Here is a 25,383-nt window from a genome sequence, read left to right on the forward strand (position 1 = left end):
ATCATAAGAATGTTATTTGGTCTCCTAGGTTATGTGGTTTGTTAAATTTATGTTTGTAAATATATTTATGTATATGTGTGTGTGTATATATATATATATTCTTTTGATTTATTCCCCTTTATGTTATATGTGCTTATTTTTAAAATTACTGAATAAAAATTATTTTTAAAAAAATTCAGCTTGCAGCTGTAACAATCTGAAGAGGAATCACAAGGAATATTAGACAGAATTCAATTTGAACAGTTCTTTTTAGCGCACCTGTTCTCTCTGTGGGACAATATGTGGGACTTTCCAATTTAGAAAATAAGAGCCCTTCAAAATTTTCAATGGGACAGAAGAGAAAAGCATTCATTATATTTGGAGATATGATGTGGGGCCTGCCTGACAATAGTGTCATAACCAAGGAATATCTCATTGGTGAGCCATATTGCATTGTTTTCTGGTAAGTGTACATGTCATTTACAGCTATATTTTGAAAGGGATTTTTTTTTCCCCGTTGAGGAACGTCAGATTCAAATTATGATTTTTCAATCCCCTGAACCAGTTAAATATATTTTGCTATGACCTATGTAAAATGTGGTTTGAGGATGGCAACTCCTACATCACTCTTTGTCTTCTCAGAAGAAAAAGCAATACACTCACTTGACCCTGGGATAAACAAAGACTACCATGATTTAAACCTCCCTGGGGCTTTGTAGAGACTCCAGGACAGGAAACACCTTTTACCCTGCAGCCAAGGGCACTTCAAGATGCTCTTTGAAGGGTGGGGATTTTCCTTCAGCTCTTCTGGAAGCTCCTGCCTTCCTTCCCCTCCCTCCCCATTTTTCCCTTTTGTGTGATCACTTGAGACCCTGGGCATCCTGTTCTTGGATGAGGAGCAGGGGAAAGAAAACAATTGCTTTGAGCATTTAAGCTGCGTGGGTGGCCTTCTAGCTCTGTAGAAGAATTGAGGACACAATGTCTGCCTATCCCTTCTAAACAAATATCTCTTATGGGAAGTGGATTTGCTCTAACAGAGTTATAGTAATTCTTATTAATATTATTTCACTATTGGCTTTCAGACAGCCAGATCTCAAGACAAAGAAATACCAATGATCTTTGATCTCTTAGTTCATCTTGTAGAACTCAAGACTGTTCTGAGATTTTGGGCTAGATTTTTATGTATTTTAAACACCATTACCGTTTCTGTCTAGAATAGAATAGATAGTGTAGACAGACTAGAATAGAATAGAATAGGGTTTTATTGGCCAACTGTGATTGGACACACAAGAAATTTCTCTTGGTTCTCATGCTCTCAGTGGTCATAAAAGAAAAGTTCTTCAAGAATCATAAAGTACAACACTTAATGATAGTCCAGGTACATATAAGTAATCAAATCATATTAGGAACCAGTCAATTTACATTGTAAGGATACAAGCAACAAAGGTACAGTCATTTGTGGGAGGAGATGGGTGATGGGAACAATGAGAAAATTACTAGTAGTGCAGACTTAGGAAATAGTTTGACAGTGTTGAGGGAATTATTTGTTTAGTGGTGACAGCATTTGGGGAAAAACTGTTTTGTGTCTAGTTGTTCTGGTGAGCAGTGCTCTACAGCATCATTTTGAAAGTAGGAATTGAAACAATTTATGTCCAGGATGGGTGCTATCTGTAAATATTTTCGTAGCCCTCTTTTTGACTTGTGCGCTATACAGGTCCTCAATGGAAGGCATATTGGTAGCAATTATTTTTTCTGCAGTTCTAATTATCTTCTGAAGTCTGTGTCTATCTTGTTGGGTTGCAGAACCAAATCAGACAGTTATAGACGTGCAGATGACAGACTCAATAATTTGTCTGTAAAACTGTATCAGCAGTTGCAGGGAACTGCAGTTGCACATATCGGCAGTTACTAGAGAACTATGGATTTCAATTCTTAGTGGGATCTTTCTTTTTTCTAATTTAGAAAAGATGATGATGTAATGTCACCTTATTTTGTTTAAATCATGATGGTTTGCACAATCTTTCCTCCTCTTATTTTCCCCACAACTACAAACCTGTGGTTTGATTTGGCTGAGAGAGTGACCAGTCCAGCTGGTTTCCATGCTTAAGGCAAAATTAGAATTTACAATCTCCCAGTTTCTGGGCTGGTATTTTAATTACTAGACTAAAGTGGCTTGATAGTGGATGGTGGTCCCCTATGGGCAGTCTAATTCATGAATGTAGATTAATGGTTTGTTTGTGGTTTTTGACTCCTAGTTTTTATGTTCTAGTTAAGTTTTGAAATTAATATATAAACATTCGCAATAATAATAACTATATGAGGGAAATGTATTGGCTGAATACACTATTGGCTGAATACACTATATATATATGTATATATGTTTTTTTTAAAATATATATTTATTTATTTTTATGTCGGATCACTCTGGTATATTTAAGGAACGTCACAGCTCCTTTTTGCCTCTAGGCCCAGCCCAGGACCACTTCAAGGCAGTTAATATATTTATAGCCGACAACTATATTCTGTATGTGTCAAATGTTTTTTTAGCTGGAATTTTAAAATTAAGGGAGACTAGGATGGTCCCATTTCGAAAGCACTCTCTCCCTCTCCCTCTCTCTCTTTCAGCGAGGGGGCTGCAAGAGCGCTTTCTCCGAGTTCTTCGGGAACGCCTGCCCTGCCTCTTCTGCAGCCCCCTTGCTGAAAGCTCGGGAGGAAAGCGCTCCCAGCGAAGGGGCTGCGAGAGGGGTGGGGCAGGCATTCCCGAAGCGCGCAGAGAAAACTCTCTCTCGGAGCCCCCTGGCTGGGAGCGCAGAAGGAGAGGGGGCGGATCGGGCGGGCGGGGTTCAGGGCCGAGAGGCCAGGGGTATGAGGGGGCCGGAGGCATGGTGGGAAGGCAGGGGCGGCCGTGGCTCCCTTTCCTTTTACTGCCAGCGCCTCCCCGCCCCCCTCCCCCAGCAGGCTGGCAGGAGGATGGGGAGCGCACGCCCGTGGAAAAGGGCGCATGGGGGTATTTGGGGGTGCGCGCCTGCTCATGGGCGCAGCTTACGGGGAACGGTGCTCCATAGTGGGTGGAGCTAACCTCCAAGAATGGGATGACACCATCCCTTCAGCCAATGAGGACTGAGTCTGACAAATTGTATATTTTTGTACTCCTGCCTCAATTCCCCCTTTTTGACTCAGTCCTTGGCCTGAACAGGACCTGTGTGTTTTTCACTCCCATTCTTCGAGGTTACTTCCATTGGCCATCAAGTTTAGCTACTGTGAGTTCTCCCCAGCTGACTGGCATGTCATCACAGTCGCTGGGTCGAGCACATGCAGGTTCCAGCTCTCACTGCTGTGTGAGTCTCGAGCTGAGGGCCACTGCATTCTTGGAGGGGGGGGCGTTCCCCTCAAGTCGGCCTTGGGAGCTTCACTCCACCTTCCTTTGTCCATCTCCTTTTGAGGCATTGCAGTCTCACCCGAACATCATTGGCTGCCTCACATTCTCTTGGTTGCATTTTCTCTGCCATTTGGGGAACCTTCATTCTCTTTATTTCTCTAGGTTGTTTTTTTTTTTTACAAATCTTTGTTCTCTTTATTTTTCCATTTCTTTACAGATAAATGCAAATCAATCCTTTTAACCTGCTTTCAGTCTCTTGAAAAGAGTGTGTTCAATTGGCTGCAAAAATCAATGGCATCTTGAAGGCATTTTTTGGGTGATAGCAAAAGTAGGGGAATCTCTCTAAAGAAACTAAGTCAATTAGAATTCAACATGTTTGCATTCAAAAGGGCAAGGTGGACTACCAATTTTTGCATTGTATTGTCACACAAGTTGCTTAACATGGATTACACAATAGATTGCATCACCTTGAAGTCCAGCTACCTCTATGGAAGGGGCAAGACTTCCAGATGGTCTGCATTAGTATCTCTGGACTGACATGAACAGAAACAAACAATTTGTAAGAGATCATGGAATCAAAATTAATGTATTGAATGTCTGGGTTAAATATAGGAAAGCAGGAGCTCAGATTTCCCACTTCCCCTCGGTTTCATTATTAAATGTTTGTTTTTAATAAAGTGGAAAACATAAATTTAAATTTGGGGAAAAACTGGATTTAGACTGCAGAATTTGATTATTAATGAGATTGGAGGAATATTTTTGAGGCTCTTATTTCACAGTGAGTGGTCCTTTCATTTGACTGATTTCAATGCATGTATGTAATATGGTATCAAAAGAATTTCAGAAATAAGGGACAGCCCTTACAGGCTTGGCTGAACTGGAGAATCTTATAACATGTAATTTGGAACATCTGCTGGGCCTTATTTATAAATTGCTGGTAAAGTATGACTCAGAAACAAAACAACTCAAAGATTGTATGGCCAAATGGATGCAAAATTTCGAAGTGCACAATGGGAATTTCAATTGAAGAATATTATATTCACCCTGACAGTTACGCTGAAAGAAATTTGGTATTAGATGTTTTAAATTATACTTAACTTACATAATTCTGATCACTAAAGTGAACAATTCATTTTCTTAAAAAATCTGGAAATGCAATGAGCAATTCAGATCATTCTTTCATATCTGTTTTATTGTATTGTTAAGTATCGGCAATTGTGGGAAATGACTTACCATATATATATTTTAAAAGAATTCAACATTCTCAAATAGCTTCAGAATGTTAGATGATTTTTGAATACATAACACAAAATGTATGGATGAGAAGAGTAGACAAAATATGAAATGTGCTACTCTGAAAAAGTGTGGCTGGCTGTAATACTGAATATGAACGCTTTATAATGTATCTTTTGTTGCAAGACTATTTATACAAACCCATTTCAGACTAGATAATTTTTCTTCACCTGATGTGCTAAAACCATAATGTGACATCTCTCTCTCTTCTCCATGGTAATGGAACATTTAGAAGTAGCTACTTTGAATCATCATGTTTAAATAGCATTTCATGCTAATTACTTATTAAATTTGGGTGGCTTATGATTATGCTGTTGATGCTATATTTAAGCAGCTATGTTGTGAACAGGGATGCTGAAAATATTCATGGCTTCCTGGTATGTAAATCTATGATGTCTGTTCCATTTATAATGTTTTTTAAATCTAACGTTTTGAGTCTACGGAGAGGGGCGGCATACAAATCTGATTAATAAATGATGCCTAAGGCTTGCAGTGCCTATCAAGTTCTATGCTCCATTCGACTGTTCAAAATTTGTTCAGATTCTTTTAATTCTTAATTTACAGCAAAATCTGAAGAATATTTCTAATCTCTTTGAGGCTTACAGGAATATTTAAAGTATAAATGTATAAACCATTGCACCCAAATGAATACATTTATATTGATATGAAAATGGGTTATCAAAAGAAAGGTTAGAGCAACAATTCAGATTGCTATTTTTATTTCTAAATGTGCAAAATATAATAGGGATGAATGAATTTAATTCAGGGACATATTTATAAAATTACAGAGACATTATTATACTTTCATGCCTATTTGTACCCTATATTTTGTTGCAATAATATTTATTATTTGAATTAAGCTTCTATTTGTTATCCAAGCTTTATTAACAAAAGGTGAATTGTTTCATGACTTTGAGCAAGTTTTGCTTTCCAAAACATGTCTTTTTAAAAAAATCAAAAATAAATTTCTTCCTGAAAACTTAAGTTTATTGTATAGAACTAATATTAGTATTAGAAGAGGTGATATTCAGCTGGTTCTGAGTAGTTCTAGCGAACCGGTAGTGGAAATTTTGAGTAGTTCGGAGAACTGGCAAATACCATCTCTGGCAGGTCCAACCTCCATCTATTCACTGCCTCCTGAGTCCCAGCTGATAGTCTGAGTCCTGTTTTGTTTCCCTGCACAGGAAAATGGAGCTGGACAGCTGGTTAGCAGGGTGAAAAGGGAATGGAGATTTTGCAGTATCCTTTCCCTAGAGTGTGGTGGGAATGGCCGCCCTGAGTCGCTGTGAGAAGGGCGGCATAGAAATCTAAATAATAAATAATAATAAATAAAAATGGAGATTTTGCAGTATCTTTCTCCCAGGAGTGGGGAGGGAATGGGGATTTTGCAGTATCCTTCCCCTGCCACGCCCACAAAGCCATGCCCACAGAACCAGTAGTAAAAATGTTGAATCCCACCACTGGTAAAATTCCTCATATATAGCAAACATTAAATAAATACCTTTCTGAATAACTCTTTTAATTTTTTAGGGTCTAGATCAAGGGTGTCAAACTCCCTAGCGTGGGCCAGATGTGTCATGTGCTAGCCACACCCACTCCCAGTTTAGCAAAGGGGGGGAGAAAGTTGTGATATGTTAATTGATGACATGAGTTTGACACCCCTGGTCTAGATGAAAATTACAAAGTAGAAATATACTGTGGAGCACATTCATCCAGGCTTCGTGTTTTTTTTAAAAAATGGGACTTGTATAAAAAGAAATCATGTGGTTTAATTTTTCCTTTGGAAAACAACTGAAAACTGTTTTTTGAACATAAAGTATTTATTAAGCCTCATAATGTATCTCTCATTTACTTCTTTCAAAGTGCGTCATAGTTATAGGGGATTTTCTTTTCTCCAATGATCCCTCTCTGTTTTTTAATGAAGAATATTTTCCTATCCTCACTCTCCACTTCCCTTTGCCATATCCTTTTTATTTCCTGAGATTTAGTTGGTAGCTAGCTGTATAAACTGCTTTGGGCAAATTTCATTGTATTAATTCAGATTCTACAACACAGGTGGCAGCACATAGCCAATTTTGGCTGATGTTGAAAGAAAAAAAATAGTAAGATTGCACCTGGTTGGTACTTAGGAGAATACTACCAGGAAATTCCAGGGCTGTAGGCAGAAGGGCAAAATTGGAAAAAAAAAACACCCCACAATCTTGAAGAGACAACAGTAAAGCACCTTCATATTTTTTGTCAAGAAGACCAGATGATCATGTCCATGTAAAGCCATGATGTGAGAAATATTCACTCCTATGTAGTTAAAGTCTGCTTTTCCCCACCACTATCAAAATGTCCTAGGAAAAACAGTTAATTTATAAAACTGTAACACTGACTTTTCTAATTTTGGGGGGGAAAAAACTTGAACTGATTTCAACTAGTATCAGGCCAAAAAAAAACCCCCAAACCCAAAAAAACCTCCACATCACACCAACCAAAATATAGTCATGTATATTACACAGCACAATACTGACAGTTGCTACTAATGAGATGCTTTTGATCTGGCCATTTTTCCATGCACTGATGTAATTGTTTTTACAAGCTAAGGCCTGGATTAGTAAGATTAAATATTAAGTTGTTAGATAACAGTATATATGTAATTCTGTGTCATACTGTATAGTGTCAAATCACACCCTCAAGAACTCTATGATTGGGACTCTGATGTTTTTTATTTGGCATATCATCTAATATTTAATAATTCTTGCTTAAGGGTTGATACAACCTAAAGAACTCAGTCATAATAATGTTTGAAGCCACTCAAATTCTCAGTAAGTTTAGCAAGTAACACTGGAGTAGAGTTTCCCAGTCTAGGAATTGCTGTGTCAATGCATTTGGAAGGTACCGAGTTGGGACCAGCTATAGAAGAGGAGTCCCTGACCCCTGGGCAATGGATCAGTATGGTCCGTGATCTATTAAGAATTGGGCCACAAAAATTGAGATGAGTGGTTGAGCGAATCAGCAAAGCTCCATTTGTACTTGCAGATAATGCACTAGCATTATCCCTCAGCTCCATCTCAGATCATCAACCATTAGGTTCTCATAGAAGCGCAAACCCTACCTTAAACTGTGGCTTTGAGGGATCTAGATTGCATGCTCCTCCTTCTCCTGCCCCAGTCCATAGAAAAAATGTCTTCTATGAAATTGGTCCCTAGTGCCAAAAAGGTTGGGGGCTGCTGCTACAGAAGACAAAATGAATGCAGCTTTGTTATTAGAATTAGAATTCTTTCTTGGCCAAATGTGATTGGACACACAAGGAATTTGTCTTTGGTGCATATCCTCTCAGTGTATATAAAAAGAAAAGATACATTTGCCAACAATCATAAGATATAGCACTTAATGATAGTCATAGGGTACAAATAAGCAATCAAATCATTCTAGGAACTATCAATATAAATGGTAAGGATACAGGCAACAAGTTACAGTCATACAGTTACCATATTTTTCAGAATATAAGACGTACCTTAGTTTTCGGGGAGGAAAATAAGGGGGAAAATCTACCTACCAGATATTCATCTGGCTAGTGTCCTTAGTCTGGTCAGTTTCAGCACATTATTTTATCCCCTGGTTAAGGCTGGAAAAAAATCATCTTCGGAGGGAGTAGCAATGAAAACAAGCCTGCAAGCTGGGAACATTGTTAGCACCTTGTTAGGGCTGGAGAAAAAAGCTTCGGAAAAGCTACATTCTGAGTATAAGACACACCCAAATTTTCAGCCTCTTTTAGGGGGAGAAAAGGTGCGTCTTATACTGTGAAAAATATAGTATGCACTGTATTTTACCATGCATATTCCCAGTAACTTATTATTAAAATTCATTCTTAAGACCTCCTCGATTGAATAGCAAACCTTATCTTCAAATAAAAAGCATAATATTACTCTGCAAGGCTGGAAGCCTATACACAGAAAAATGAAAAAAAGCTAGTTGAATGGAATCGGATTATTTTTCTGAACTTAAACATCCATAGGAAAAGTTGTACACTTAATAGAAAGTGGCATTTAACTTCTAATTTAAAAAAATAATGTATTAAATCACCTTGCACAGAAAACTGAAATATACTTACTGTATCATGATACATACACGTTTATCTGACTAAACCTATTAAGAGATCCAGGTTGGTGTAGTAGTTAAAGGAAAAAGCTTAAGGCAGCAGACTAGAAATTGGGAGATTGAGTTCTAGCCCTGCCTTAAGCATGAAACTAGCTGCATATCTTGGCTAGTCACTCGTTCTCAGCCCAAGAAAGAAGGCAAAGGCGAACCATTTCCCAAAAACTTGGCCAAGCAAAACATGGACAAGTCATCAGGAATAAAGACTGACTTAAATATATAAAAAACAATCTCCCTCCCACACATATTTAACTAGATACTGTAGTACAGCCATTTGACGTAACACATTATCTTTCCAGTGATAATTTTAACTTTATCACAGCTGTAAGTACTAGTTAAAAGCATTTGGTTTCATTAAATTATTATGGAACAATATTCATCCTTTGTATTGCCACTCCTCCATTTTTTTCTTTTTCTGCCAAGTCACTCTTGATTCCTGGCAACTACCTGGACAAATTCTTGTCCCTGCAGTTTTCATGGCAACGTTTTTTCAGAAGCGATTTACCATTGCCTCCTTCCAAGAGCTGAGTGAGAATAACTTGGCTTATGTCACACAGCTGGTTTTTAGTAACTAGCTTTCCTCACACAGCTAAAGTAGGACTGGAAGTCACCATTTCTGAGTTTCGAATCTGTTGCCTTAACCATAAAACTGGTTTTCCCAACATTTTCTATCTTGCATAATTTATATCCTATGTTTTCAATAAAAGCCATTTCAAAATAATTGGCATGCTGATTATTTTAGAATTGGCTCTATTTTTAATAGTCATGGATCGAATGTTGAAAATGGGAAACCCAAAGATGGTTCTCAAGGAAGATTGTGTGTGTGTGTGTGTGTGTGTATACATACATACGTGCATACATACATACATACATACATACATACATACATACATACATACATACATACAATGTATTCCATATAATACAGACTTAAAAGAATATAATTTGGTACTTAAGTTACTGTCTTGGAAATTTTGGCTGACCTCTGTATCTGTTGATAGCTCATAAGGCAAGGTGATTTTTTAAGAATCTCACTGTTATTGAGACATGCAATCACCACAAAGAAATATGTGCACTTCTACTATGCAAAATCAAAGGGCAATTTTTTTAAAAAAAATGCCATTTGTGTACTGACATCTGCATGTAAAATTATAGAGTTACAGAGTGTTTCACCTCTTATGTTCTTTTAGTGATTTTGATAACCCTAACTGCAGGGTATAAGAAATTTAGCATTCTCAAACTGTTTTATTTCTTTTGTGATATATACCTTTTATAACTGATGTTTGACTTACTTCTTCTATGCACTTCAGATGTACGTACCACCTGCTCTCAATCAATCAATCAATCAATCAATCAATCAATCAATCAATCAATCAGAATTGACCTGGAATGGGCCTTGGAGGTCTTCTAGTCCAATCCTGTTCAAGCAGGTGATCCTCCAGATCGTGCAGAATGCGGCCGCGAGAGCTGTCGTGGGGTTACCTAGATTCACCCACGTCTATCCAACGCTCTGTGGCCTACACTGGCTGCCGATTAGTTTCCGGTCGCAATTCGAAGTGTTGGTAATGACCTATAAAGCCCTACATGGCATCGGACCAGAATACCTCCGGAACCGTCTTTTGCCGCACGAATCCCAGCGGCCGATAGGTCCTACAGAATTGGCCTTCTCTGGGTCCCGTCGACTAAACAATGTTGTTTGGCGGGACCCAGGGAAAGAGCTTTGTCTATGGTGGCCCTGGCCCTCTGGAATCAATTTCCCCCAGAGATCAGAACTGCCCCCACGCTCCTTGTCTTTCGTAAATTGCTTAAGACCCACCTATATCGCCAGGCATGGGGGAACTGAGACACCTCCCCCAGGCTTATATACTTTATGTATGGTATGCTTGTGTTGTATGATTTTTAATGATAGTTTTTTTTAGATGTTTTTTAAATATTAGATTTGTTACATTGTTATATTGTTACTATTCTTGTTGTGAGCCGCCCTGAGTCTGCGGAGAGGGGTAGCATACAAATCTAATAAATTATTAATTATTATTATCCTATACAATGTCAGATAAATGGCTGGCCACTCTCTTCTTAAAAAACAGCCACAACTTCTGAAGGCAAGTTGTTTCACAGGTTAATTTTTCTATTAGGAAGTGTCTCCTTAATTGCAGATTTTTTCTCTTCTTAATTAGCATACATATTGTTTCTTGTCTTGCCTTCTGATGCTTTGGAAAATAAGTTGACCTACTCTTCTTTGTGGCAGCCCCTCACATACTGGAATACTTCTTATCATGTCACCCTTAGTCCTTTTCTGTAGACTGGCCATACCCAGTCCTTACAACCCTTCTTTATGTTTTAGTTCCCAGATCTTTAATTATCTTAGTTGCAATGTTCTCTGCACTTTTTCCAATGTCCCAACCTTTTTTTTTTGTAATGCTCTCAATCAATCAAGGAGAAGAGCCTTCTCTGTGAGGGCTCCGGCCCTCTGGAATCAGCTCCTCCAAGAGCAGTGATGGCAAAACTTTTTTTCCTCGGGTGCCAAGAGCATTGGCATGCACTATCGCGCATGCGCAAGTGCCTACACCCATAATGCAATGCCTGAAGAGGGCGAAAACAGCTTCCCTTGAATCCCGGAGGCCCTCTGGAGGCTGGAAATGGCTTGTTTCACAACTTTTGGTGGGCCCAGTAGGCTGGTGTTTCGCCCTCCCCAGACTCCAAAGGCTTCCCTGGAACCAGGGGAGGATAAAAATGCCCTCCCCCGTCCTCCCAGAGGCTCTCTGGAAGCTAAAAACGCCCTTCTGGAGCCTCTGTGAGCCAAAAAGCAGCTGGATAGCAAACACATGCATGTTTGAGCTGAGCTAGGGCAACAGCTCGCGTGCCAATCTATATGGCTCTGCGTGCCACTTGTGGCACCCATGCCATAGATTCACCATCACTGCCCTAGAGATTCTCATTGCCCCCCCCTTCCATACGTCTTAAGACTCATTTATACATTGAATGGTATGACTGATTTCTAACAAAATGGGGGATTTTAGATTAGCTTATTTAGTTTAATTAATTGGATTTAGCTATTGCATTTCATTGTAAACATTGTAAGTCACCCGATTCCTCGGAGAGAGGTGGCATTTAAATCCAGTCAATCAATCAATCATGTGGTGGGTCTGAGAGAGAGGGATAGAGGGAGGGACTATGTTTTAAGGATCAGGGTTACGTCTGCATGCCAGCGAGTAGCTGAAATCAACTGAACTGGTCACGTTTTTTGTCGAAATATGTTTTCACTGAACTGTAAGTCAGAGAAGCCCCTCATGGCGAGAATGGACTGAACGAATGGCCCATTCGCCATTCGTCTTAACGTGGTTCTGGACGCAGCAATTCTACAGGCTTCCCTCAGCCGAGATAACCTGCAAATGAATACCGAGGATGTAGAGAACAACACGGTTCTTCGGTCGCAGAATTGGCCCCCTCCCCAAATACAGCCAAGTACTGTGAAAGAAGATTTTAATTTAATTTTTCAGCCGAATGTATCTGACCCCGAGGGCAACTATTCCTCCCTCAGTCATGGAGACCGGCTTTCTGAGGGACCGGAGGGTTGCCCCCCCCCTCCAATCAAGTCGACCGTTCCCGCGGCCCGCCTGCCTCCCCTCGCGCGTACTGTGACGACACAACCGCCGCCTATGCTTTCGCCCCTTCGCTTCAAGCGCAGCGGGTCCCGCCTTACGTTCATGCCAGGCGGCAGGCAGGCGGCTGCCAACTTTCAAACAATGCGTGCACGGCGGACTCCACCCCGGCTGGGCGGAGGAAAGGGCTGGGCTCTCAGCCTTCAGCCAACCCTTCAGAGGAGGCGGCCCCGGGCCAACGGTGGGGAGCTGCTGGCTGCCGGGGCTGCAATTCAGTGCCGCTTCGGGTTCTGGGCACGGAAAGAGCGAGCCGTGGAGCAGCCCAGCCGGGAACCGCCGGTGGCCCACTCCGTCCCTGGGGCCGTCAATGGCCCTGATTCAAAGAGCAGCGCAGCTCCGACAGCGTCGTCCTCGGCAGCCTCCCTCTGAGCGGCGTGAGTGAAAGGAGGAGGGAGCGATGGGCAACACGGCGCACAAGAGCTTGGCAGGTACTTGGGGCGGGGCGTCGAGCAGCGCCTCGGTCAGTCCCTGCGGGGGTCGCCCTGGACCGGGGACCCGCTTTCGGGGAAGCCCTTTACCTTTCCCCCCTCCCGAGACAAGGATGTTGTTCTCTGGGGAGTCCGCTGGGGTTTAAGGGCGCATTGTTGCTCTCTTTTCTCCTGTGGGTGAACGGAGACACCAGCTCCCTGCAAAGCCTCTGTCCAAGCCAAGGGGTTTTTATTTTCATTTTTATTTTCGTTTTTAGTTTGCATTGCCCTTGTCAGGCTGTCCGAGCGTCCGTTGCAGTTCTCCCAGTGGTGCAAATAGCGGCATTTTTTGATCTTGTGAGTGTGTATGCGTCTTTGCGCCCCGCCTCCCCCCCCCCCTTGTGTAGCACGTGTTGCTTTCGGTCCTCCAGTTGAGAGACTGGACTGCTATCTGTCAGAAATGATGTAGGTAGGGTCTCCTGCTTAGGCGGGGGTGGAGTTGGAGTGAGTAATTAATTAATTTAATTAATTAAATTAATTTCTATGCCGCCCATCTCCCTAGGGACTCAGGGCGGCTCACAATAAAAACGGGTATAAAGGGATTGCAATAGTGGACCTTCCAATTCTGTTATTCTGGTAAATTAAAATCCTGTGGCCCGAGAATAAGGTTTTGTTGGCTACATCCTCGGCTACGGTCAGACCGGGATAGTATGGCTCAGGTTAGGCTGTAAGGGAGCTGTAGAGCAGGTAATTTATTTCTATGCATTTCCCCATGGTTTTTTTTTCTTTCTATCTCCCAACATGATTCTTGACAAATGTATCTTTTTCTTTTATGTACGCTGAGAGCATATGCACCAAGACAAATTCCTTGTGTGTCCAATCACACTTGGCCAATAAAATTCTATTCTATTCAAAGCTTTGAAGCTTTTTTGTTTTTAAAACCCATTTCGATTAAAAACCCCTCCCGAATTTAAATGTTATTTCAGGGCAGGAAATTGAGTTAAATTAGCAGCATTTAGAGACCACCGCCTTTGTCCATGAATAAAATTGCACGAAGAACTCCATCATGCCTCTTGCAAGCTATTTTAAGATTTAAAAAAAAAACGTTGCAGGTGTAAATCTAGAGAGAAACCCCAGAAAGCAGGACTAATGGTAGTGAAGGAGTAGGTTGTTAGATGTTTCTTGCTAATAGCTTTTCAGCTTGCAGAGCATGAAGTGTTCTTGCTTTTCATTTTGAAAAGCTGCTTCTTTTCAAACTGATAATGGTGAAAAATGGATAGGTGATTTGATGTCAGCAAAGCTTCATATTTTCCTGGTTAAGAAAAAAAATTCCCTTTAAATTAATTTTGATTTGAAAAGGAAAATTCCATTTTCCACCAGTTTTTATGAGAATATTGTATATGCATTCCAGTTAATATCGGCTAATGTGTAAAATGATACTTACCTGTATTCATTGACGACCTCTTAAAAAAACTGTCATCTTTAGCAGGCTTTCATGGAAATAAGCTCCCTGATAAATCAGTGCAGTTGGCAGATAAATGTGCTTGAATTGACATAGAGGGTTGGGTAGTATGCACAGTTGGCAGATTAAACATGTACAAGGAGACAGATGCTGGAACTGGTGGCTTTTGTTCAGCAGCCAAGAGACAGACTGGCAGTAGAAATGGCCAATTTTAGACAGAAAAGCCTTCCTTGGAAAGTAGGGTTTTGTCCTGCCTTTTAAACCTTTGTGTCTCCTCAATGGAATGAACCATGGTTTTTTCAAAACACAAGCATGTTTAGGGTACCATGTGCTCACCCATCCCCCACCCCCAGCCATTCAAATAAAGACAATGAACTTTTAGCAGCAGCTGGGAAGCATTTTGATTCCCTAAAACCTCCTCTCCCAAAAGAAGGCAGAAGGAGTTTTTCTTACAGAAAGCCCCCAAGGCAGATTTACAGCTGAATGGAAAAGACACTCATAGCTATTATGAAAACTGAATCCCGTTTTTCTTTTGCAAAGTCTATAGGGTCATTATAAGAAAAAAAATATTGAAATAGGTTTATAAATATGGTGCAATCTGTGTCTTGGTTTAAAGCACATCTCACACAGCCCATATTGTTGTGTGTTAATGGAAAATGAGTTCTGATTTATGCTTTCCAATGGGTAGTTGAGATCCCTCCCTTCATTCTTCTCAATGGGTAACATGAACAGTTGTTGATGAAGAATTAACAGTATTGGATTACTGCTTTGAGGTTCAGTAAGCTTGTTCCCTTTTCTTCCCAGCTGCTGGTCTCAATCATTGTTTCTCTTGCTGTTTTTCCTTAAGCACAATATTACGTTCAGGATATTTGGATTATGTACTCAAACTGCAGGCAAATAGCCAAATTAGGGTTACCCCACAAAGCAGTTATGAAGGACCACTGCTGCATGATGGGGCCCAAAGTTTAATACTGTATATCTTTATGTCATGGCAAACTTTGGCGGCTTTTGGGTGCTGGAATTGGAACAGTACCTGTCTCTAATCTGACATTTACTTGACATTTATTTTTGTTACTTTTTATCCTTAGGGTTTGAATTACACATCCAAATAAATTGCAGTCACACCCTTCTTTCTGCCAGAGGATGTTACTGGATGTCATTCACTCATACAGTAGTTGTATGTAACTGAAATTTAGTTTAGATTTTGAATTAACTCTTGATTTGGAGATGCATGAAACACTGAGATAAATTTCTGAAACTGCCCTTTAGATGGCCACAATCTGTGTGCATTACAGTAATACATGCAATTTGGACAGGTTATTAGTTTTTAATCCAACCCTACCTCATAATATGGTTGGGAAGACAAGACAGGTAAAGGAAGATCTATCTTTGTTATCCTGAGCTCATTATAGGGCAGGAGTCTTACAAAGGAATAAATAAAAAGTAACCCATTCTTGCTAAGTAAATCATCAATATGGATTTTCCAGATTGTTGTACAAATACAGAAATAAGAGCAACCTTGGGCAACACTGATTTTACAAATGAGCTTAATATTAACATGCCCACTGCTTGAATGATCTGTAGGAAATTCAGTTCATTGGGCATTTTGTTATGTCCATTAGCAACATAAGAAATGGGAAATAACTATAAATGTAAATATGCCATTGCTACACAGAGCAATGTGCTATCTATCATATCACTTCAGAAGAGTAGTGGGCTGAAAAATATCAGTTTTCAATCCTTTAATGTTGGAAACAATAAGGAGCTCATACATACAACACACGGAGAAGGTTAAAAGGTTAATGAAGCTACTTTTCTCATTTTGCTATGCTTGGCTGCTTTTTTTCTTCTTCACAAAATCAGCTTTAGAGAAGAGCAACTGCATGAATATTAAAGTTAATAACTGATAGTTTAAACATTCTTGACTCAAGGGACCTTAAGTTTTTATCTAGCAAGTATCTTTTTGTGAACCCATATCTTATATATCATAAGAACTTGAACAACTTGAACAGATTATGATATAATTACAATTTTATAATTGTAATTATGAAAACCTAATAAGGGTAACAGTGTATTTAGATTCCATTCTGAATTTGACTGTCATATATTATGTATAATAATTTGCACTCAGGTTGAATGGAGACCTCAGTGTCTGAGTAACAGAAATGTTTAAATCTGTTCATCATTTTATTGGACTGTTTTTACATTATATAGGTTTCTGTTTTTTATATACTATTTAAAGTCACATAGTTTGAGTTGGACAGCTGTATAAATACATAAATGCACAGATCAACATATAACATTCATACTTGCAAATAGCCATACACTATAACTTTTGTTTTTTAACCTGCTCTGATACCATTTATTAATAATTCTGAAAAATGTGCATGTATGTTTTTAAATAGATTCCCTTTCCTTTCTCTTCCCTTCCCATAGAAAGGGAAGAAGCAAGGGATTACTTAGATGACTGGGAAACTTGAATACAAGAACCACGTGATTGTAGTGGCAGCCTGGCAGCACTGAACCAGTCACAACTTCCCCAAATGTCATTCCCTCATGTTCCCAGTGTTTTGTAAATTAGCACATTTGAGGAACCTATGGTGACAAAGTTTTGTCCTATGGTGTACCATTTTACTAAAAGGTTACAGACTCAAGAGTTTAATAGTAATATATGCATCTCACATTCTACAGCAGTGATGGCGAACCTATGGCACTGGTGCCACAGGTGGCACACGGAGCCATATCTGCTGGCATGCGAGCCGTTGCCCTAGCTCAGCTCCAGCATACATGTGTGTGCTGGCCAGCTGATTTTTGGCTGACCCAGAGGCTCCGGGATGGCATTTTTGGCTTCTAGAGAGCCTCCAGGAGGATGGGGGAGGGCGTTTTTACCGTCCACCAGCTCCAGGGAAGCCTTTGGAGTCTGGGGAGGGCGAAACACGAAACTATTGGGCCTACCAGAAGTTGGGAAACAGGCCATTTCCTGCCTTCAGGGGGTGGGGGAAGATGTTTTTCCCTCCCCAGGCATTGAATTATGGGTGTGGGCACATGCGCATGTGCGATAGTGCGCCCACACACCCGAAGAAAAAAAGGTTCGCCATCACTGTTCTATTGATATGCAAATTCCTACACACATATATACATGGTATAGGTAATGTTGATGCGCCATATGAAATGTGGTTTTTCATTCCAGTGGCATCTTTGTATTTTACCCTAACAGTTGCTAGAATGTTAGAAATTCTTCTGTGCATCTTTAAATTCTTGGATCAGTTCCCATATGAAGATGCCAAGGGTGTTTAGAATGACTGTGCTACAATTCCAGAATCCTTGGGAGTCTTCGGTATCACATAACAAAGGATGAAGAGCACTTTTGGTAGATGCTCTTTTTTGCTTAAAGAAACATCTCTCTTGCCCTAGTTCAGGGGTATGCAAAGTTGGCTCTTCTATGACATGTGGACTTCTCAACTCCCAGAATTCCTGAGCTAGCATGATTGGCTCAGGAATTCTGGGAGTTGAAATCCAGAAGTCATAGATGAGCCAACTTTGCCTACCCCAGCCCTAGTTGACTAAAGAGGCAACCATTGTACAAAAGAATGGGAGATACAATCAAATAGTAGGCTAGCATTTAAGCAAAATGATTAATCTATAATTTACAGGTATTTGCTGAGTTTATTATTTTAAACTTTACATGAAAAGCCAAAGTTGATACTTCTGTTATAATTGCATGCAGATAAAACCCAGATCCTGTACATTATTCTCACTGACATCATAGAGAAAGTCCAAGTAATCAAAAGCATCTATTTTCTACTTCTGTGTCCTTTAAGGTGTTAGGTCCCAATTGAGTCCTGTTGACTTGGGAGAAGTTAATTATAGAATTACACTTTTAACACTTAATGTTGCTGCTTGGAAGAGAGCATTGGTTTTAACATCTGCTTAATTAATAGTTTGGTACACAGAAAATGGAGGCAATTCACATATTAACAATAGTAGAGAAAGTGCTAGAGTCTCTGATGACATGATAATGTCTCTTACGCCCATGAAGTTGTTTCTGGCAGTAGTGTAGAAGTGGTTTGTCATTGCTGCCTTCTGGGATCTTTTTTTACTTCCCAATTTATCTTAAATATCTAGCAATTCTTTTGATGATTATGTATTCAAGGACTTAACCAGGTCTGATTTTGCTTAGCTTCTGAATACCAGCTAAAGTTAATATCAGCTGGGTACTGCTATAAACTGTAATGGCTAATAAAACAGTATTTTATGTTGTCTTAAAGCTATTTGAATAAAGAAATAAAAGTTTAACATTGTAATATTCTGGAATAGTGAGAATAACTATGATGAAAAAGATGAGAGATTACAGACATCTAAAGGGCTTTTACCAATAAAATAAGCATTTCTCCTAATCTTCTGTATTTTTTAATCCATTGATTTTATGGATAGCCTACTAACAAATAGTCACCATGCAGACTAACCTGGCTAAGTGACTGTCTGCTTTCATTTCTGACAGATTTTACATTATTTATTTATTTATTTATTTATTGGATTTGTATGCCGCCCTTCTCCGTAGACTCGTTTTGGTTTACATTATGTCAATAAGCTCACTGTGATTCAGGTCCTGGCAAAAATTCTCCTGTGTCTTTAATTGCTCAAATGCTATAAATAAATATTATCATTTATTACTTTATTGTTGGACATATGTTGTGATGTGGGCTATCTATTCCGCTGGATAGTCAGATGACCTGTCAGATGAGTACAGATTTCAAGTTTGTTTTTTTTCATTCTGTTCCCAATAAAGCAAGTGTAAAACTTCCTGTTAAGTGGACAAGACTTTGTTCTGACTTGACAAACTGACAGAAAGGCAATATCGATGTCACTGGATGATATAACTTTGGCCACAAGTTTAATTGTGTGATACTTGGTGGGTGGGTAGTGATGACAGTTTGAGCCAGATTTTTCTTTTTCTAAATGAGATGATAACTTGCTATCCATTCTTGGGGAGATCTTATTTCACTAGCTCTTTGGTACTCTTTTAGTCTTAATTTTACATTTTCTTCTCCTTTGTTAAGTAATCTTGCACGTTTGGAAAACAATTTGGAAGAAATATTTCATATTCCATGTATGCACAGAATTTCATGATTATTCAGTAAAGCATGGGCCCCCAATCCACGGTCTGCGCACCAGCACCTGTCCACGGCATGCCAGAAATCGGATCATGCAAACAAGTGTTGTCCCATTCACAGGATACAGGCAGTACACAAAATCACACACCACCTGGTCCACGGAAAATTCTCTCTCCACGGAACTGGTTCACGATGCCTGAAAGGTTGGGGACCACTGCATTAAAGTATCCCTATATTTTTCAGATTTCTATTTAAGCCTGAAAAAATGTGTCAGAACATTAGGAATCTTTAATTAGTGATTTTCTTAAACCAGCAATATACTGGTTAATTCTTGAGAGATCATCAGAAAATATTGGAAACCTAAACTAATCTAGGGATTCAAATAAACATCCTGAAAGTCACTTTTATATTGTACTAAGAAAAATGTGTGAATGTGTTCCTGAAACCAACCGGAAGACTTTAATTGACCTTTTTTATATGTGAGCATTCTCTCAATACTATTTACTGTCTTGTTGTCAGGTGATAGCTTATCAATCAAGCTGTGTGTGTTGATGAGAGAGCATGGGAAAGGCATAAATATTACTAATAAAACAAATATTCCAATAATTAGTATTTACAAATTAATATACAGTATTTGGCCAGATGCGTAATGTCTCTTAGAAAATCACCAAAGGATTTCACAAAGGTTTTTCTTTCTTTTTATTAATTGAAAACCCCATAAATGCTGAAATCTTTTTAGAAATTATTGTAAAACTTTGTGATTTGAAAAGCGTTTAAAATAAACATTCATACCTTGCACAGTTCCAGGAGATTTATTTTGTTGAACAAACTATAGTACTCAACAGATGGACAAGCTGGAAAGCTATAGTTTAAAAACACTTCATGTTAAGTCACCTTTTTCAACCTGCTTCCCTCTAAATGACTGTTCTGGTTAAATAACAACAACAACAACAACAACAACAACAATAATAATAATAATAATAATAATAAAATAATAATATGTTAGATTTGTATGCCGTCCCTCTCCGAAGACTCGGGCCGGCTCACAACAACAATAAACAATGCAATACAAATCCAATGATTGAAAACTATAACTAAAATCCCAATATCATTAATAACAGTCAATACTACCTGATCATAATTACACATAAATCTTACTAGCCTAAGGGGAATGCATCAATTTCCCTATGCCTGGTGCCATAGATAAGTCTTCAGGGTCTTGCAGAAGGAAAGGAGGGTGGGGCAAGTTCGAATCTCCAGAGGGAGTTGATTCCAGAGGGGTGGGGCCGCTACAGAGAAGGCTCTTCCCCTGGGTCCCGCCAGACATTGTTTAGTCGATGGGACCCAGAGAAGGCTAACTTTGTGAGACCTAATCGGCTGCTGGGATTCATGTGGCAGAAGGCGGCCCTATAGGTATTCTGGTCCAATGCCATGAAGGGCTTTATAGGTCATTACCAACATTTTGAATTGTGCTTGCAAACTAATCGGCAGCCAGTGCAGACCACAGATTGTTGACAAAACATGGGCGTATCTGGGAAAGCCCATGATTACTCTCGCGGCTGCATTCTGCACAATCTGAAATTTCCGAACACTCTTCAGAGGTAGCCCCACATAGAGAGCATTGCAGTAGTTGAACCTCGAGGTGATGAGGGCATGAGTGACTGTGAGCGGAGACTCCCTGTCCTAATAGGGCCGCAACTGGTGCACTAGGCGAACCTGGGCAAGTGCCCTTCTTGCCACAGCCAAAAGATGATGTTCTAAAGTTAGCTGTGGATCGAGGGGGATGCCCAAGTTGCGGACCCTGTCCGAGGGGGTCAATAGTTCCCCCCCTAGGGTAGTGATATTGTCCTTGGGAGGCAAATCCCACAGCCACTCCGTCTTGTCAGGGTTGAGTTTGAGCCTGTTGATACCCATCCAGACCCTAACAGCCTTCAGGCACCGGCACATCCTTCTACTGCTTCGCCGACTGGACACGGGTGGAGATGTACAACTGGGTATCATCAATGTACTGATGATACCTCACCCTATGCCCTTGGATGATCTCACCCAGCTGTTTCATGTAGATATTGAATAGCAGGGGGGAGAGGACCGACCCCTGAGGAACCCCACAAGGGAGAAACCTAGAGATCGACCTCTGCCCCCACTAACACCGACTGTGACCAGCCAGAGAGATAGGAGGAGAACCACTGTAAAACAGTGCCTCTCACTCCCAACCCCTCCAGCCGGCGCAGAAGGATACCATGGTTGATGGTATCGAAAGCCGCCGAGAGGTCAAGAAGCACCAGGACAGAGGCTAAACCCCTACCCCAGGCCCACCAGAGATCATCCATCAGCATGACCAAAGCAGTTTCCGTGCTGTAGCCAGGCCTGAATCCTGACTGCTGAGGGCCTAGATAATTGGCTTCTTCCAAGAACCACTGGAGTTGGAGCGACACCACCTGGACGGTAGTTATTATGTACGGCTGGGTCCAGGGAAGGCTTCTTGAGGAGGGTGCGAATGAGTGCCTCCTTGTAGGGAGCCGGGAAGGACCTCCTCTCAGAGAAGCATTGCAATATCCTGGACCCAGCTCCATGTCACCTCCCTGCTGGCTGAAACCAACCAGGAAGGACACGGGTTCAGTAAACAGGTGGTGGAACTCACAGATCCAATGGCCTTGTTCACTTCATCAGGTGTCTCCAGATCAAACTCTTCCCAGACAGGTGGACAAGGACAGGCTTCAGTCACCTTGACTGACTCATTGTCAGCCAACACTGCAGTCCAATCGGAGTCAAGGTGCGTCCGAATCTGAGTGATTTTATCAGCGAAAAACCACGATAAAATTCTCGGCACTGCCCTGCAAGAATTCCCCAACTCCCCCCTGATTTAGAAGGGAGCGGGTCACCCTAAACAGGGCGGCTGAGTGGGATTCCACTGATGCAATCAAGGCGGCATGATACGCGCATCTTCTATACTTAATTCCATTCCATTAAGTATAGAAGGCATACAGATTTAAGACATGTGAAATGTAAAAGCAGATGTAACACATGATGGTTTAATGTAATTGTGAAAAATATCTTGTTGGTCTCTTGACTTCAGAGCTAATGTACTCAGACATATCACTAATAGGTTTGTTTTCCTTACTATCTTACCCTTACAAGTTTCATTCTTGATAGCATCTGTCTTTTAACTCTAGACTTTTTTCTCTTCACAGTTGAGTTGTTATTTCTCACCTGTTGGACTGATCTTTCGTTTTTCCTTTTTTAATAGGAAAATGTTATATGTCATTTTAGAAATACCCCATTTATTTTCTGATAGAAGAGAATATTTATAGCTCAGGGTTGAACCATGGGATCCTTAGTGCTCTCTAGGCCTGGTGGTTTTCTTGTAAACTTTTCATTGCCAGAGTAGGTAACATCATTAGTGCTACTTGATGATGTTACCTAGTTGGGTAATAAAACACCTGTAAAGAACTGCCCGGCTCAGAGAGCATTAAGGGACCCACATTTATTTTCACTTTAGTTTTTCTAGATAATGAAGATTTGTTCATCTCTGAAATTCACTGCGTCTGGCTTTATTCAGTTTATCTTTAGAGAATTCAAGTGATATATTTCCAGAGCTGCTGAAAAACTTGCCAGCTTGTTCGGGATAATACAAAAAAATAATAAAAATATTGAATCTCTGAATTGGACCACCTCTCAGATGGAGAGGCCAATAATAAAACCCCTTTATGAAAAGCCCTATACTGGATTGTTCAAAAATCACAGGAAGGGAGGGAAGGTTAGGAAGCTGAATAATTTTGGATAACCAGTGGTAGGCATGGGAAACCTGAACAGTTTGTCCAAACTTTGAATCGTATAGAACTGTTGGACTGTATCTAACATTTAGACCTTGGATCTTGTCATTTACAGAAAGAATATTGCAGACTAATAGCTGCAGCAACATTTGTTTTTCTTTCTTCTAATGAACCTGTGAAATGGAAGTGGAGGGCGTGAGAGAAGGAGTATAGATAGTTGGCAGCCTTTATGGACAAGCATTTGAAACTGAAATGTCTCCTGGGTTCAGTATTTGACTATGTTATTAAATGAATTGCTTTATTTCTAATGCATCCACTTAGCCATGGCATAAGCACCAAGGCTCTATCATCAATGAGAGAAAAGGCCCGATAACATTGTGTTCTTCTTCCTCCACACAGACAAAGCAATTGCTATTTCTAAGGTATTTTTATGGAGCTGATACCCCTGCTATGCAAAATTGAATCCAAAAATAAATTCAGTGACATATTGAATCCAGTTTTGCTGAGGCCATCTTGGATTTTTCAGGCCTGCATGCATCGAACCAGTTTGGTACAGTGGTTAGGGTACCACGCTAGAAACCAGGAGACTATGAGTTCTAATCCTGCCTTTGCCATGAAAATCAGCTGGATGATCTTCGGCCAATCACATGCTCTCTCTCATCCCAAACATGGTTTGATTGTTGTGCAGGGAAAATGGGAGGACAAAGAAGCGTTGGACTCTAGACCTATTCCACCTCTCGTAGGACCCAACAACAAAGAATACCACGATGATCCATCCAAAGCTAACCTCTTCAACTCTTTCTTGGGCTCTGTCTTTGTTAACAGTAATGGCTCATCCCCCATCTTCGCAGTGCACCTTTCAAAAACAATTAAGACTTTTGGATTATTTATTCACATTTTTCTGTTTCAGATTCTGCAACAGATTCAAACTTAATATTAATCGCTCCAAACTTGACTGTAAAAAAATATGACTTTAGCAACCGAGTTGTCGAAGCATGGAACTCATTACTGGACTCCCTAATGTCAATCCCTAACCCCCAACATTTTACCCTTAGACTATCCACGATTGACCTCTCCAGGTTCCTAAGAGGTCAGTAAGGGGTGTTCATAAGTGCACTAGTGTGCCTTTCATCCCCTGTCCAATTGTCTCTCCTTATCTTATATATCATATATATTTTCTTCCTTTCATATATCTTCTCTATTTTTATATCTTTTCTTCTATCCTTTTCTTTATATATAATATTACATGTCTATTCTCTTCAATATGTATTGTGTATTGGACAAAATAAATAAATAAATAAATAAAATAAATAAATAAAAAATATGTTTGCCACCTTGACTTATGAGTAAAAATGATAAAGGTGGGATATAAATAGATAACCTATTCAGACAGGTTTACACTCTGGCCTACAGAATCTTTCTAGACGGATCAGCATCGGAAAAATGATCTCAGGTGACCATGCTTGTTTCACATATCATTAAAAATGGGGTGGGCGTCCTTTACTGCAGGGCACTCTCCTGGAATGAAGTCTGGTTTCTATTCTTTACAGTGGGAATATGATTGTGCTTTCTGAACAGTTTTTTTTAGCCCTGTCTTTGGATTGTCTTTGAGTTTCCATAAACTTGAGAGGTTTACCAACTTCACTTAAAACTTTTCATTGTAGTTTGAGAATTATTATGTTTACCTAAAGGGTTGGATATCCTGTTTTGCCACATGACTTTTGGCACCTTTCAAAAACAATTAAGACTTTTGGATTATTTATTCACATTTTTCTGTTTCAGTGTTAAATTTAATAGTCTTGTTTGGAGAAAGTGAACAAACATCCATGTGTGATTTACAGTAATGGTTCCTGTGCAAGATTTCATAAAGTCCCTGTTCATCTTCTAAAAAAAAAAATCCACAAATTTTATTCTAATCAAACATAAGAAGAAACATGTTTCTATTTAAGATAAAAATTTTTTTTAACTGTTTCTAAATAAAAGAAACAACAGGGTTGGGAGCTAGCAGTGGCAAGAGAGGTGATCAGTAGAAGAAAAGTAACTGTTTCAGAGAAAGATAAGAAGAGCAAAAAACTATTAATGGAACATTTTCACTTGTCACAAATTTCATCTTTCATAACTTGAGATTATTGGGCTACTTGGTACTAAGTCATGGCCTATTTTACGCAGTT

At 39.9% G+C, this 25,383-nt stretch overlaps 1 protein-coding gene across 2 annotated transcripts in view; it reads left to right on the forward strand.

Annotated features, from left to right (window-relative positions):
* Window positions 1-25,383, forward strand: part of NEURL1B (neuralized E3 ubiquitin protein ligase 1B) — a 232,599-nt gene that overhangs the window by 155,320 nt on the left and 51,896 nt on the right. Inside the window, exon 1 of one of the 2 annotated variants that reach the window (XM_070739406.1) lies at window positions 12,543-12,884. The exons of the other annotated variant lie outside the window; for it this stretch is intronic. Within the exon in view, the coding sequence (XP_070595507.1) occupies window positions 12,854-12,884 (31 nt within the window). The 5' untranslated portion in view covers window positions 12,543-12,853. Of the gene's footprint in view, window positions 1-12,542; window positions 12,885-25,383 lie in introns of those variants that run through there. 2 annotated transcript variants of the gene reach the window in all.

This window comes from Erythrolamprus reginae, chromosome 2, assembly GCF_031021105.1.
Source record: "Erythrolamprus reginae isolate rEryReg1 chromosome 2, rEryReg1.hap1, whole genome shotgun sequence".
In the NCBI taxonomy this organism is placed as follows: domain Eukaryota; kingdom Metazoa; phylum Chordata; class Lepidosauria; order Squamata; family Dipsadidae; genus Erythrolamprus; species Erythrolamprus reginae.